Source organism: Mustela nivalis (assembly GCF_964662115.1).
Source record: "Mustela nivalis genome assembly, chromosome: 9".
Lineage (NCBI taxonomy): Eukaryota > Metazoa > Chordata > Mammalia > Carnivora > Mustelidae > Mustela > Mustela nivalis.
This window is the reverse complement of record NC_139028.1, coordinates 60,377,477-60,393,569: the sequence shown is the minus strand read 5'-3', so window position 1 is coordinate 60,393,569 and position 16,093 is coordinate 60,377,477. Positions and strand designations below refer to the sequence as shown.

General features: G+C 57.0%; 1 protein-coding gene across 2 annotated transcripts in view; it reads left to right on the top strand.

Annotated features, from left to right (window-relative positions):
• Nucleotides 1-16,093, top strand: part of MYO7A (myosin VIIA) — an 87,646-nt gene that overhangs the window by 38,408 nt on the left and 33,145 nt on the right. For both annotated transcript variants that reach the window (XM_082749526.1, XM_082749525.1), the window contains exons 9-18: nt 539-692; nt 1,152-1,228; nt 1,849-1,968; nt 2,763-2,905; nt 3,834-4,044; nt 4,542-4,677; nt 7,546-7,652; nt 12,385-12,522; nt 14,207-14,365; nt 15,010-15,102. In XM_082749526.1, coding sequence (XP_082605652.1) covers nt 539-692; nt 1,152-1,228; nt 1,849-1,968; nt 2,763-2,905; nt 3,834-4,044; nt 4,542-4,677; nt 7,546-7,652; nt 12,385-12,522; nt 14,207-14,365; nt 15,010-15,102 — 1,338 coding nt within the window. The remainder of the gene's footprint in view (nt 1-538; nt 693-1,151; nt 1,229-1,848; nt 1,969-2,762; nt 2,906-3,833; nt 4,045-4,541; nt 4,678-7,545; nt 7,653-12,384; nt 12,523-14,206; nt 14,366-15,009; nt 15,103-16,093) is intronic.

Below are 16,093 nucleotides of genomic sequence, written 5' to 3'. Positions count from 1 at the left end.
AAAAGAAGTAGGTGTTGTGGGTGTGCAGGCCTTCCCAGACACTTCCTGTAGCTGGAGGGGGCAAGCGCACATGAACAGGCACACATCCTGGGGCAGACCCCTGTCGGTGCCCTGCTTGCCTACAGTCTCACCCCCCGCCCCAACCATGAAGCCTCCAGTCCCTGAGCGAGAGTGAGAGTGTCCATTGGGGGGGCAGTGGGAGCACGGTATGGAGTAGCACCTGTGTGCTGTGACTGCTGGGCCAGGCGACTGGCCAGGCCAGGTCTCAGTGACCCAGCTCCTCTCACTCTGGGGAAGAAGGGGCACCTGGGAGTCCTTAGAAGTGGGAAGTGTATTCTTTAAAAGCTCTAACCAGGAGCTTTCTAGACTTTCTGGAGAGGTCATGGTGCTCACGAGGTGAAGTTAGTACCTGCCACCCCAGGCTGGCCTGGCCTGGCCTGGCAGAGGGGGTCTTTCGGCCCAGCCACTGCCTCTCTGGGGGTCCCCATGGCCTTACTGACACCCTCCTGTGTCCCACTCTCCCACCTCTGCTCGCCAGGGTAACTGTACCACGTGCGAGGGCCGGGAGGACAGCCAGGAATACGCCAACATCCGCTCGGCCATGAAGGTGCTCATGTTCACCGACACAGAGAACTGGGAGATCTCCAAGCTCCTGGCCGCCATCCTGCACCTGGGCAACCTGCAGTATGAGGGTGAGGGGCCCCAATGGTGCACCTCTGCCCCAGTCCTGTCCTGGCTGCAAGGGCAGCGTAACACCTAGCTGCCGGGGAAGGGGCGTGGGGGGCTGGTTGGCTCAGCTTCTGCACCAGCCACCACATATCTGCTTCGTAGGAGCCAGGGCTGCTGTCAGGAGCTCTGGGAGTCTGGGGTGGAGGAGTGTGGGAGGGGAAAGGGCCACAACGGCCAGTGTCCCCACTTGGATACTGGGCATGGCACCAGGTGCTGGGCACACAAGTTTCCTACCTCGTGGTGCCCATAGCTCATGGGAAGAACATCCTTCAAAAATACCCTGACCCAGAGAAGTGCTTAATCACGGTGCCGGTGGCCCCTGTGGACAGGGCAGGCCCCCGAGAGCCTGGCCCTCCTAGCCTGCCCCTTTCCCCTGTGCCCACCCTCGTTTGCCTGACCCTGCGCCCTGCCGGCTGTGACAGCCCGAACTTTTGAGAACCTGGATGCCTGCGAGGTCCTCTTCTCCCCGTCCCTGGCTACAGCCGCATCCCTGCTCGAGGTCAGTATCCGGCCTTCTGTCCTCATGGCTTCTGCTTCAGTTTCTCTCAGAGGGGCAGTCTTGACTCAGGTTCAGGGGGCTGGGCATGTGGGAACCTGGAAGCAGGGACTCTGCTTGGGAGAGTTCTAGAAGTTCCACATGGAGAACTGACTGTGAGCAGGATCTGTGCTGGGCACGGGTCTCAGGGAGGGGATAGAGCCTTGGCACCCGGGAGCCTCGCCGCCCTAACTCTGGTGCCCCTGGGGATGCCGTGGGGCATGGGGGACCCTGGGTGAGTCAGTCTGTCCATCTCTCAGCAAAGCCTCACTGGGCTTTGCCCTGGGATGGAAAACTGGGATGAATAAAACCAGTCTGAGCCAGTCCTAGGAGGGCCAGGTAACAGGGAGTGAGCAGGCGGTCAGGAAAAGAGCAGCCAGCCCAGGCTTTGGGTGCGGTGTGATGGCTGGGGAGGACCTGGCTGCCGAGGCTGCAGCTATGGGGCTGTGGGGAAGGGCATTCTCAGTGGAGGCACTTGGTCTGAGCAAGGCCTGGGGGGACAGTGGGAAGGGAGCTCTTTAAGGTGGGCAGAGGGAGCGATGGGTCACGGGGGTCCGGTGAGTGCCGGGATATTGCCCCACCAGGTGAACCCTCCAGCCCTGATGAACTGCCTGACCAGCCGTACCCTCATCACCCGCGGGGAGACCGTGTCTACCCCGCTCAGCAGGGAGCAGGCGCTGGATGTGCGAGACGCCTTCGTCAAGGTGGGCTCTTTGGGGCGTGGCTCCGGCTTGCTCCACCTGGGGTGGGGGCATTAGCTTGTCCATATAAGCAGGAGTGGAGGAGTCCACCCAACCAGACAGACATCTGGGCCACAACCCCTGCCTGCCCTTGGGTCCAGGCTCTGGCCACTGGCTCTGCGGGGAGGGAGCCGAGCAAGAGGCTGCCTTCTCCTGAGCTCTGTTCCTCCTGCAGGGGGCTGAGTGTCGTGCTCCTGGGGAGCCCTGCCAGCTCTGGTCCCCTCAGGTCCCCTCAGGTCCTCCATCCCCAGCCTGCTTTGCTCCCCAGCCCCGTGGGCCTCATGCTGGGACATAGTGTTTGGGCACTTGGTCTACTGTGCTATTCCCAGCCCAGAGGACCAAGGAGGCCTGGTCTTTCCAAAGAAGACACTGAAGGTGGGCCGGGTCAGGTGGAGAGGGCCCCCAGCCCTTCCTGCTTCCACGCTCACTTGTTTGCCAGCCATTGCGTCCCTGCCTGTGCCGCGTTCTGTGCTGGGTTCTGGGACCCTCCAAATATTCAGAGCTAATAGGGAGACAGATGTGGGTGGAGGGATGGGAGCCCAAAGGAGGGTTAGGGAAGGCTTCTTGACAGAGCTTTGAGGAGTAGGAATTGTTCCAATAGGAAAGGGGGCTCCAAAACAGAGGGAACAGCTTGAGTAAAGACTAGGGGAGTTCAAACAGCAGGGGAGGGAGTGCGTGAGGTGGTGACGGCCCCAGGAACCCAGCCTATCTCCTTGGGACGGCGTGTGGTTCCAGGGGCTGACACAGCCCCTTCTCAGGGCATCTATGGGCGGCTTTTCGTGTGGATCGTGGACAAGATCAACGCGGCCATTTACAAGCCCCCCTCCCAGGAAGTGAAGAGCTCTCGCAGGTCCATCGGCCTCCTAGACATCTTTGGGTTTGAGAACTTTGCTGTGAACAGGTACCACGAGGGGCTCTGCTCTGCCGGAATTTTCTTCCACAGACAGAACGGGTGTTGCAGCTCTCCTTTAAACCACACTCAGCAGGCTGTGAGCACGCTATGCCGGGCTGCAGACACTTTGCCTCCAGTCGTCCTCATGGGCTCCCTCACTCACCTTCTGGCCCATCACCTCCTGGTGCTGGGGTCAGCTGAGGCCACTGGGGGTGGGTGGAGAGAAACCTCTGACACCATCATAGACACCCCAATGACCAAGGGGCAAGGTGCCTTGAAGCAGATGAGGCTGAGTCACGCTTGGGATCCCACACACCCTGAAGGGCCATTCTTGGAGGCCGTGGCAGGGGCAGCTGGAGGGAGCGGGCCCACATAGATCCTGGGGCTGGGGGCAGCCTTCCCCACCCACTTGCCTACCTGTGTGACTCCTAGCAACTCACTTCAATTCCTATAGCATCTGGATGTCTCCAAGCCCCCCACCTCCACCCAAATACCCATAGTGGATATGTGCAGTGTCACCTGGTAGAGCACTGGGTTAGTGACTTAGAGATGCTGGCCCTCAGGAGGTCACTTGCTAAATCTCATGAGCCCCCTTCACCTCTGCTGACAACTTTGGATCCCTCTTCATGCCCCGCCCCTGCCTCCAGGGCCATGGCTCCAGCCCCCCAACCCCGCCAGGTCTCTAAAGGGATTTGGTGCCCCTACCTGTCAGTCAGCTCACAGGCCTGGTCATGCAGGGAAACGGTTCCAGCTGTTGGCGCCTTCTGGCTCAGTGTCCCCTTCCTTACCTCCAGGGTGGGGGACTGGGCCATGCTGCCTGCCTCAGAGGCTGGGGAGTCCGTGCAGGGAGCACAGCATGGCCAAGGACGCGCAGGGCAGAGGGCCCAGGCCTGCTCAGTCCCTCGCCCGCCCCCTGTGCCCCCCGTGCCCCCTGCAGCTTTGAGCAGCTGTGCATCAACTTCGCCAACGAGCACCTGCAGCAGTTCTTCGTGCGTCACGTGTTCAAGCTGGAGCAGGAGGAGTACGACCTGGAGAGCATCGACTGGCTGCACATCGAGTTTACGGACAACCAGGACGCCCTGGACATGATCGCCAACAAGCCCATGAACATCATCTCCCTCATCGACGAGGAGAGCAAGTTCCCCAAGGTGCGCCTGCCCGTTGTTGGACGCCTGTGCTAAACACCCCCTTCCACCTTGAGCATCTGCTCTCCTCATCTGTAAAATGGGACCAAAGATATGTGCCTCTCAGTGTGGCTCTGAGGCCAGGGCAGGCGCATTCCTCTGACATTTGGGAATCACCTGCAGTCCATGGGGCCCTGGACCAAATGATGGAGATCTAAGCATGTAGCTGATACAGAGCAGGTGCTCCAGACCTGGGATAGGTGTCGGAGAGGGAGAGGGACTGCTCCCATGATTTCCACTGTGGGAAATAGATTTTCTAAACTGGACTGAAAGCTCAAGATCGTGTAGTTCTAATCCACCCGCTTAACAGATGGTGAAGTGGAGGCCCAGAGAGCTCCTGTGTGGGGTGCAAATGGAGGGCGCTCTTGAGAAAGACCAAAGAGCGGGTGCAAAGGCCTAGGCCAGCGGAGGCAGGAGGACCTGGGGCAAGGGGGGCTGAGCACAGCCATCGGTTCCCACAGGGCACAGACACCACCATGCTGCATAAGCTGAACTCCCAGCACAAGCTGAACTCCAACTATATCCCCCCTAAGAACAACCACGAGACTCAGTTTGGGATCAACCACTTTGCAGGCGTCGTCTACTATGAGAGCCAAGGTACAGCGGCTGTCTGGGGCTGGAGTCTCTTTGCCTGGGCTCTCTCCTGCCCTTGCCTTGCTCCTTCCCCAGGATGGGCTGGGGCCTGGAGCAGAGCCAGAAGGGGCCTTAGGAAATCCTGGGTCTGCTGCTCTTTCTTTCTTTTAGAGATTTTATTTTCTTTTATTTCTAAAGTGGTTTTTTTTTTTGTTTGTTTTGTTTTGTTTCTTTTTAATTTGAGAGAAAGCATGCTTGAGCAGGGGAAGGGGCAGAGGGAGAGGGAAAAGCAGACTCCTGCTGAACAGGGAACCCAGCTGGCGGTGGGGTGGGGGTGTGGGGGCTCCATCCCAGGACTCTGGGATCATGACCTGAGCCGAAGGCAGGTGCTTAACCAACTGAGCCACCCTGGCGCCCCTGGGTACCTCCCTTTTAGAGATTTTGATAAGTGGTGGTTTAGTGTATATAATGTAAAATGTACCGTTTTAACAGTTTTTTAAGATTACAATTCAGTGGCATTAAATACACTCACGGTATGTGCCACAGTCCCATCTCCAGTGCCTACCCATTGCTCCCAATGAGATACTGATTAAGCAAAAATTTTCCCTTCTCCCCCGGTCCCTGGTAACCTCTATTCTATTCTCTCTCTATATATATCTGACTACTCAAGAGACCTCATCTAAGTGAAATTGTACAGCATTTGTCTTTTTGTGTCTGGTTTATTTCACTCAGCATAATGTCCTCACGGTTCTTCCGTGTCGTAGCAGGTGTCAATCCCACATATGTGTATGTATATATATATTTAATATATAAAATTCATTCATCTCTTGATGCACGTTTGGGTTGTTTCCACCTTTTAGAGACTGTGAACATGGGTTTGCAAATATGTTTGAGTCCCTGCTTTCCATTCTTTTGGGGGGGGCTCTGTGCTCCTATTTGCAGAGAGGGAAGCTGAGGCTCGAAAGGGAAAGTTAATGGTCTTTCCATCACATTGCCGGTTAGGGGCCAAGCCGGGCCTAGAGCCAGCCCCGAGACCCACTGGGACTCTAAGCACCAAGACCAAGTGTGAGCGTTGAATGGGCTGCATGGTCCATGCAGTCGGGCTGTGCAGTTGGGTTCTGTCTTAAAGCTAGCGGTGAAGGAGAGGGTCAGCCCTCAGTCAGGGTCACCCCACCTGGAATTCTTGCAGACCACCCCTGCAACTCTGCCCCCACCACCCTGGTCTGAAGGGCCTCATCTGTCGCATGTGTCTATATTGAGCTCTTATGTTCAGCCTCCGAGAGTTTCACCGGCGGTCGAAGGCCAGTGAAATTCAAAACAAACAAGCAGAGAGCCACTGGTTTCCTACTCCCTGTGGAGTCACCCAGAAGGCTGACAAGTATATCGGTGAGCTGTGCTGCAGGGATGGGACCTGAAGCCTGCCCAGCTCTCCCCAGCTGTTAGACTGTGAGATCCAACCTCGCTGTTAGAAGGAAGGAAGCCAACTTTAAGTTTGAAGGACTTTTGGGCAAACCGATATGTCTGTTGTCGGGAGTAACAGAGGATTGTGTCTGGCCTCGTGCTGTTGCTGAGCATAGAGATGGGAAAATTGAGTGGACTCTGCACAAAGTTATAAAATTATAGAATGTTAGATCTGGAGGGAACATGAGGCTTATCTACTTCATGGATTTGAAATGGAGGCTCAGAGAGGGAAATGGCTTGCCTAAGGTCACTAGCCAGTTTTGAGCTGCTTTAAACAGTTTGGCCAGCATTTCCTGGCTCACAAAGCACTGTTTTAATCCAGCATTTTATTTACGAATCAGGTGGTGTTAGGGGATCTGAGGCAAAGCAAGAGATTATGGGTACCGTCCTTCCCATCTGACACAAGAGAAAGCTGAGGTCCAGAAGGGGGACCATCCTAGGGCCCCAGAGTGAGTCTGTTGTTGACTTTTGATTAGAGCCCCCAATTCCTTTCCAGCTCCAAATGCTACCCCTCCACCGCTAGGTGCCTTCTGTCGCTCCCCCTCCCCAGATGCCAGGTGGGCAGCCCAATGCTACATCTCTGTGCTGTCCCCCAAGCCTGGGCACCCTGAGTCCTAGGGGAAAGGGTGCTGCTTCTCTGCAGTGTTCTTCCTCATCAGGCCTCCCCAGCTGTGGGCCACTCTGTCTTCTGTCAGCCTTAGCAAGAGCCACCCCCTGCTCGCCCTATTAACCAGTCCCTAACTCCTCAGTCCCTGGGACTGGCAGGCCTCTTGAGGGTCTGTGAGGTGCAGTGAGCCTTCCTGGGCTGGGGCCAGGAGTCCTAGGTTCAAGTCTCAACCTGCCCGTGGCTTGCCGTGTGGTGGTCAGATAACTTGCTTCTTTGAGCATTGGTGTCCTCCCTTGTGGGATGGGGAAGATAATCCCCCCTACCCCCCAGATAGAAGGTGCTGGGAGGGCACTTTGTGGAACATAGCACACTGTTCAAGCACACAGTGTTTTAAATGCCATTGCTCTTAGCTGTGTAGCCCAATATGTGTTCTCTCCCAGGTGACACACTTACTTAACTGGGGCTTCCGTGCCTTCATTCAAAAGACTAAGGCTGGCCTTGCAGGCACTGGGTAGCTCCCTGAGGAAGGCAGCCCTGCCCTCCCCAGGGCCGAGGCCTGCAGCCCTCCTCTCTGAACAGGTGGAGGGGGTGCATGTGGGGAGGGAGGTGCGGCTCCAGGGCCAGCTCTGTCCCCTACTCTCTCCATCATCTTGGGCAAGCCGGGCCTCTGTGTCCCCTGCTGTGGAGTGGGTATGGTTGAACTAAGCGAAGTTTGAGGGTCTTCTGGGCTCAGACACTGTGGGTTTGGGGAGCGGCTGAGTGTTGTCAGGTAGAGGCTGCTGGAGCTCTCGAGGTGTGACCCACTGCTTCTTGCCACTGCCCAGGCTTCCTGGAGAAGAACCGGGACACCCTGCATGGAGACATCATCCAGCTGGTCCACTCTTCCAGAAACAAGTTCATCAAGCAGATCTTCCAGGCCGACGTTGCCATGGTAATGTTGGGGCAGGGTCTCTATCAGGCAGGAAGGGCCCCCAAAAGCCAGGCCAGCGCCTAGGCCCACCCTTGTCCAACAGCTCTGGCTGGGTTCCTCTGACCCCAGAGTGAGGGCAGCACTCTGCTATGGATCCAGAATGGGGCCCTGGGGTCTCCACGGTCCTCCCGTCTGGTCTTCCTGCTGCCCCAGAGAAGGGTGCCAGGAGAGGTCACAGAGCACTGCCTGATTGGGACATGGTTTACCGTGGAGGTCCCCCCAGCTGGACCTCCAGCAGCTCATAGGGACCCTGGGAGAAGGGGGCACACCTGGCCTTGAGGATGTGCACGGATGTGGGTGTTCAGAGATCCAAATACAGCAGGCATGGGCGCCCCAGCCCTGGGCCCCATATGGGGTGCAGAATTTCCCACCCTCAGCATTTCCTTTGTCCCTAGAGTGGTCATCTGGCAGACTTGTCTCCTGCGTGATTCTATGCCTCTTAAATTTCGTACTTTCCTCCTGTCCCAGGGCTTCCTGAAGGGCGTTCAGAGGGACTCGCAGGGAGGGCAGAGCCATTGTCCCCTCGGTGCCTGTCTGGGTGCCTGCACTTCCCCAAATCCCTGGGAGCCCAGACCTCTGCCCCGAGAGTTGTCCTGTCTCCCTGACTTTGCTCTCTGTTTTCTGATCCACCACGTTCTCCTTGCCCCCAACCCCATCTGGCCCTGCACTGTGGTTCCTGTTGTAGTTTCTCTGTGGTTATTCATCCGGCACTCTTCGCCAGTCGGCAGCTTCCGTGAAGGTAAAAGACCCCTGTCTGGGGCCGGCGGATGGCGGCCATGCCTCAGTGGCCCCTGGGGCTAGGCTGTGGCCTCCGCCCCCGTGGCTCTGAAGCTTGGGGAAAGGGCCGGCTTTTTCTTTTCTTTTTTCTTTTTTTGGAGTGTGTTTTTTTTTGTGGAGTGGTTTGTGGAGTGGTTTTGTGTGGTTTTTTTGCTTCTTGAGTTGTGTGAACTGTGAGCCTGTCCATTTCTTAAAGGAGGAAACGGAGTCCTAGAAAAAGAGGCAAGACTTGCCCAGCATGCCCTATGAGCCGGGGGCCAAGCCAGGACTCTACTCCGGGTCTCCCATGTTCGCTGGCATTGGGCTCTTCCCCAGTCTTTCTTCTTCTCCTCCAGTCCCCAACCCACCCCCACCCCAGGCTCAGCCGTTCCTCCTGGTCTTAGGCAGACCAGGAAGATCATGGAAGCTCGTCTTCTCCTCCTGCCCTTTCTCCTCTCTTTCCGAAGCACCTGGAGACATCTGGGAACCTTCCCATAAACTTTCCTATTCTGAGGCTTCTTTCCCTGGACCCTAGGACTAGAACCTACTTATTGAGGAGCCATGGGGAGGTCCAAGTTGAAGACCCTGGGGTCTTCAGAAACAGCTCATTCTTGAGGGAGTTTTGGAGCACAGAGTTAGAACACAACAGTGGTGCGTTTGATCATGATTATATCTTCTTTCCTGGACCAGGCTGTGAGCTAGCCACTTCCATTTCTCACCTTCCTCACTCCTAAGAGCAACCCTGCAAGTGGTTAGTATTGTCCCCACATTAGAGACAGGAAAGCTGGGGCCCAGAGAGACCCAAAGTGCGGGCCCAAGGTCACACCGTTTGTGACACATGGGACTTTAGTCCAGGTCTGTGTCAGGGAGGTATGGGAAATCATCCAAAGTCCCACACAAGTGAGGCTGAGGGGAAGCTTTGCAAGCGTCTGCTTTGTCTCTGTGCGTGCCGCCTCACCTCAGAGAGAAAACTGTTTTGGAGACTGCTGGAAGCATGCTAGCTCTGTTAGACGGACGTGGAAATCGGGCAAAGCATGAAGTATTTAGTCACAGTTTGTTGATGACAGTGCTTTATCTTGTGGTGGAAGCCCACACCACCTCCTTCCAGTGATCCAAACCCACGTCCTATGCTCCTCTCCAACCCCCAGATTTCCATCCTTTGACTCTAGCGTCTGCCTCCTGAGGTAGCCCTGGGCAGCCCCACCCCAGCCGGTGCTGCTGGAGGGACCAGCCAGGCCATGAGCACCATGGTTCTTCCAGGCCATCCAGCCCCCCAATTGATGTCTAACCCCAGTCATATGTCCCCAGCCCCTGATTCAAGCTTTATGCAGGTGGCTTGTCCTGCCTGTATGTCCCCAGCCCTGTGCACATCCCGCTTAGGTGTCTGCCCCTCAGATCCCCTCTGGGGAGTCATTTAACACTGAGCTCTGGACATTTTACTCCTGCCTTTACCCTATTTCCAAATGTCTGCAGATTCTCCCAGAAACCCATGAATATCAGAAAGGACCACCATTCCTCTCAGTGAAATACAATCGATTCAGAAACCCCGGGGGCCAGGAGGTGAGAGTAGCTCCCCTTCCCACACTCCTGCTCTCAGACACAAAGGGTAACGGGGTGTCCATTCCATGCCAGACGTCGGCCTGCATTCTGGGGACAGGGCAGAGGGCAGAACTGAAAACAGCCTCTGTCCTTGTGGAGCTTATCTTCTGGCAAAGAGGAGAAATTGCTAGTAAGCAGATAACTAAATAGAATACATAGTATGTCAGAGTGATACGATGGAGAGAAATTGAGGAGGGAAAAATACCTGAGGTTTGCAATGTCGAATAGGGGCCCCCGGGAAAGGCCTTATAGGAAGTGGATAAGGAGGTGGTGGAGGCAGCAGAGGCTGCGGAGGAGAAGCGCTGCAGGGGGGAGGAGCAGCGAGTGCGAAGCCTGTGGGCCCACCTGGAGCCCCGTGGAGAGCATGACGCAGGGGTGGCTAGAAGCACGGAGAGACTGGAAGTCAGGGGGCTGATCCCGCAGGACCCCATTAGGCCTCACCAGAACAGCGGTGCTCATGCGAGGGAAGCCGGGAGCCGTCACAGGGGCTCTGAGTGGGGCGGGTGGAGAGCTCTGGATTTGTGTTTTGACAGCTTTCCCTGGGCAGCCGGGTGGCTAGAGGAGCGGAGGGAGGTGTGGAGTGTGGGGGGCAGAATCCAGGAGGTAAAACCAATAAAAATTTTGACGTCTTGGAAATGAAGGAACAGGAGTTGAGGACAGTCCTTAGAGTTTGGTCTGAGCAATCGGAAAGCGGACGTTTCTGGGAGCCCGTGGACTCCAGGAGCCGCTTTTGCAGGGCATTGCTGCTTGTTAGTTGTGCCAGGGCCTGGGCCACGACCGAAAACAAGGCAGATCTGCCTGTCCTCACCAGGCTCACAGCCCTAGGGAAGACAGATAGACAGACAGAAGTAGTTCCTGAGTGATCACAGAAACCAAAGAAAGGTTTGTGTCATGTACGTGCCATTCGGGGTGTGTGTGCGTGCGCGCGGGTGTGCTGTGTGTGCTGTGTGCTGGATTGTGTATCCATGTCTGTGCTGTGCGTGTGCTCGGAGTAGGGTCTCCAGTGCGGGCTGGGTGAAGCCCGCTCCGGCCCGCTCCCCCTCCAAGCCGCGGGTCGTCCGGTGCTGCGGCTGGGTCAGGTTCTGGGACAGTCATGGGGGTCAGAGACCTGACAGTCACCTGACCCCATCGCAGACTCCCCAGCCTCCCTGGCGAGATCCTAGAACCTGTGCCAAATTGCACTCAGAGACCGGGCATGTTTCAGAATAGCGAGTGTTTGCTGTTTCCCAGCAAGTTCTGTTTCCGTCTGGGGCATATGGTCTAACTGCTGTCTGTGTCACACGCTGCTGCCCCCACCGCACCATACACTTCACACCCCTACACGTGCATGCCTGGCTGGTAGGGCTGAGGGATGTCAAATGAAATTAGGCCTCATTTAAAATACAAAACCTTACAATAATAATCAAATTCACTGACAAATTCTCACACAGATGCAGCTGGGAGGGAAATAACAACATCAAAATACTTTGGAATTGAGTCTGATTTCTAGGTCTAGTCTCACAGGGTTGGTCTGAGATGCCCTACTTCCTGTTTGTGGACCAGGCCCTCCCCTAGCACCCCTGCCTCGTTTCACAGCATTCTGAGATGGGGACCCCGACAGGGGAGGGGGTGCTAGCCAGCTCACCCAGATAGTGGCTGGCCAGCCGGCCTCAGAGCGTCTGGGCTTCAGGACCACCCGGCGGGAGGCCAGCTGTGTGCCTTAGGAGGCTTATCCGAGCCTGCTGCTGACCAGCTAATCCCACAGGGAAGGGACAGGGCACGGAGAGCACCCCCATCGACCCCAGCACACACATGGGGTCCCAGGCTGCTGTTTATTCACCGTCGTCACAGCCCTCGTCACAGCTAGTGAGGTGGCACTGTTCCCACTTAGGAAACAGGTTCAGGGCTGTTCAGTGAAGTGTGTGAAATCACTTCGTTAGGAGGCAGTGGGCCCGGGGTCTGAATGTCGGTCTGTCTGACCCATCTCTAGAGAGGACCTCAGTGTCCTGAGGTGACCAAATCCGGCTACTCATTTATTCCCAGCAAGGCAGAATGGAGACTGAGAGGGGCTGGGCCTTGCTCAGTGTCCTCCAGCAACTCTGGAAGTGTTGGGGGGCAGGACCCACTCCCCCAGTGCTCCTCCAGACCCAGGTCCCAGGGGGTGCCTCCGGGGTGCCTCTGGGGCCCAGAGCCAGCCTAGATAGTCAGTTACAGGAAAACCCCAAGTGCCCTGCTACCCGGCTTCTCCAGGGTAGCCCTCCCTCAGGCCTGAAGCCTGCTGACCTCCCCTGCTGCTTCCCTTCCTGGAGAGCTGGGGGCACAGGTCAGCCCCTCCCATCCCTGTGGTCCGTCCCTCCAGGGCGCCGAGACCAGGAAGCGCTCGCCCACACTCAGCAGCCAGTTCAAGCGGTCGCTGGAGCTGCTGATGCGCACGCTGGGTGCCTGCCAGCCCTTCTTTGTGCGCTGCATCAAGCCCAATGAATTCAAGAAGCCCATGGTGAGTGGCCCTGGTCCCTGGTCCAGCCAGCCGGGGCACAACCTGGGGCAGGGAGGGCACCTGGCCAAGCGGCAGGGTGAGGGCTGGGATGAGACTTTGTCCTCTTTGGGGAATAGTAGGGCACCTGAGGGGCTTATAGAACCAGTTCCAACTTACTGGAGGTAGCAGATCTCCTGGAAAGAGCCTTGACTGCAGCGTGCTCCACTCAGGTTCAAATCCTGACTCTACCGCCTTTAGCTGGGCTTAGCTCCCGGGGGCCATTCATACGATATGCATGCAGACTGCCTGGTGTAGGAGTCAGCTGTGGTTCTTGCTGTGGCCCTGACTTTGAAAACCTCCTCTTCTTCCATCCTGCCAACCACCACCTCCTCCTTGAAGCCTTCCCAGATTCCTCTGACTTGTTGGGATGCCCTCATTTTTTGACTCTGCTGAATAACATTGATTGGCCCTTTTCTATGTGCCTGACATGGGCCAGAGTCTCTCCACAGCCCTATTCCACCTTCCTAACTGCCTGGGAAGAAGGGATGGACCATTGCAATTCCACATTTGAGATGTGTAACTGCAGACCCGGAGCCTGAGGGGCTTGAGGCCAGAAGCTGGGAGCCCAGGCCACCCTGCATTTGAGCCCTTTCTTTCCTTAGCTCTGGGAGGTGTTGTTTACCACTATGCTCTTCCCAGAGGCCCAGGAGGGAAGCTGGGGCCTGAGGGGTCTGGGGAGGGACGGAAGGAGGGAGGCCAGGGCTGGGCCAGGGAAAGTGCGTGGAGAGAGAGGAAACAGGTGGCGGAAGCCAGCCAGCTGCATGCTGGTCCTGCCCCCAGCCTGAAAACGTTGCCCAGAGTGGGCTGGCCTGTCCCCCATGGGGCTCAGGACTGGGTCTGCTGGGGCATGAGGGTTACACAGTGTTCTCGCTCCCCATCTAGGGCAGGAAGTCTGGGGGAAGGAGGCCAGGGGCCTGCCAAGCTAGTTGGGTAACCTCTCTCCTGATCTCAGATGCTTCCAGAACCTTCTCTGGGCTCAGACCTCAGCATCTATTGCCTGAGCCTTAGCAGCAGGACCTTCTCATTGGTCTCCAGCTCCCTCTTCACTTCAGTGAGAGCCAGTGGGTCTCAAATGCAGCTCCGACCTGGTTACTCCCTGCTGCCCCCAGCCTGGCCTCTGAGCACTCTCCAGTCCCTCTACAACCTCCTGACTCTGTGCCCATGGGGACAATTGTCTCTTCCTTAAGGCTTCTTATTGCCAGCAGCCAGAAGTTGTTGGAAGAGCTGCTGTGGGGTTGAACAAGCACCCAACACCTGCACAACCATGACCTTGTCGTGCATTAGCCTCCTCAGTCCCCATAAAGTCCCCAAACATTCCTGTGCTTCAGACTGCCACACCTTTGCCCGTGTCCCCCCTGCCGCCTCTAGTGCCCTTTCACCTGACAAGTAAGAGCCCAGGCCACCTCCTCCAAGGAGCCCCCTCAAGGTAGCCCAAAGGGAGTTAGGCTGTTTCTCTTCTGTGCCCCCAAAGATGCAGTTTGTCCCGCAGGAGGGTTTCATTCTGTGCTGCTAAGTAGGCTCAAACGGCAGCCCAGGGTTCAGTCTGCCTTGCTTCTCATCTGCCGGGTGGCTGGGAAAAGGCCGAGTGGGACTGAGTGCCCCCAGGAGCCACCAGTGCTGATGCCCGTGGCTCTGCGCCCGGCAGCTGTTCGACCGGCTCCTGTGCGTGCGACAGCTGCGGTACTCGGGGATGATGGAGACCATCCGGATCCGCCGGGCGGGCTACCCCATCCGCTACAGCTTCGTGGAGTTTGTGGAGCGCTACCGTGTGCTCCTGCCCGGGGTGAAGCCCGCCTACAAGCAGGTACAGGGCTGGCGATGGAGATCGCAGGAGGGAGGGGCCGGCTCTGGGCTGGGGAAGAGCCCTTGTTTCCTCATGCGGCCGGTGTGCTGGGCTCAACATTAGCTCAGCCACCTAGGGTGTGTCTGGGGAAGTCAGGGATGGGCCAGTAGAGGTCTTTCCAAGGACTTGGGTCACCGTGTGCAGCTGGTGTGGCCTTCATGCACGTGGGGTAGTGGACAACACCAGCGCTGCCCAGTGGGCCTTGGATGTTAGCCTCCGGCCCAGCTGAGGAGAAAACTGATGGTCAGAGAAGGCAGGACCTGGCCAGGGACACACAGCATGTCAGGGGCACAGAGCTGGAGCCAGAGTCCTGCTTTTTTTTTTTTTTTTTTAAAGATTATTTATTTATTTATTTGACAGAGAGAGAGAGATCACAAGTAGGCAGAGAGGCAGGCAGAGAGAGAGGGAAGCAGGCTCCCTACTGAGCAGAGAGCCCGATGCGGGACTTGATCCCAGGACCCTGAGATCATGACCTGAGCCGAAGGCAGCGGCTTAACCCACTGAGCCACCTAGGCACCCCCAGAGTCCTGCTTCTTGACGTTGGGAGGGACACTCGGTGGCCTATCTCACTGGTGGGGCTGTCCCTTCCCTTGTGCACCCCCTAGGACGACCTTCGGGGGACATGCCAACGCATGGCTGAGGCTGTCCTGGGCACCCACGATGACTGGCAGATTGGCAAAACCAAGATCTTCCTGAAGGTGAGCGTAGCCTCTGCTCTGTCGGCCTCGTGGGTGTGTGAGTTCCCGTCGCAGTGAGAATGGGGTCCTGGGGCCTCTGAAAAGAAGCTTGAGCATCAGGTCAGTCGGCGCTGGGCCTTTGTGATGTTCCTGCTCCGTGGTCTGTGATAGGGGGGTGGTTTAGGTCTCCTCTATGGGGGATGGGAAATTGGTTTTAAGAGCATCTATGATCTGGGGGTGAGGTCAGAGGTGGTTCACCAGGGAGGTCTGAATTTAATCAGAACCCTGTGGTTGGTTGTCTGCCCTGGGATTTTGGGCCGCTCGTTGGTCCTTTCTGAGCCTCATGTTCCCATCTGTAAAATGGGATGTGTTTGGGGGCAGGGGGCTCTTGAGTATATCTTAAGGCCCCCTCCTGTGATTTCCTGCCAGGCAGGGCTCATCCTGGCTGTGCTAGGCCACATACAGCCCCCTCCTCTGTCCTCTACAGGGGCCTATTCACACCATCCCTGAGCAACACCTGGAGCTCAATGGGGCCGGACGTTAGGATGAGACAGTTGGGGAGGGGGCAGGGCTGGGAGCTGGGCCATGTGGTGTCTTGGCCTTGGAATAGAGCTTGCTGGGAATTGGCGGGGCCCTGGCAGCTGTAGCAGGGACAGTGTGAACTCCCAGCCCGCTTGCTTCTCCATTTCCATTTCCGCTGTCCTGGGCGAGGGGCAGGGCTCCTTCCTCCCGTGGGTGGGTGGGGCCCTGGCAGCTGGGGATAGCTGCGGGAGGGAAGGGAAAAGCCAACTGAGAGCTAGAGGGAATCTGGGCTCCTCTAATTCTTCCCTGGCTCAGGGGCCATGGGCCAGTCCCTTCATCTCCCCAGGCCTTCATGTCCTTGTCAGAAAAACATGTCCACTGTGCCCTGCCTGCTCAGATTGCTGGAGCCTTTTCAAAGAGCATTCTTTGTTGTGGCAGGCCTGGTTGGGCGAGGAGGGGGTGCTTTTTATCCAGCAACTTGTTTAGTTCT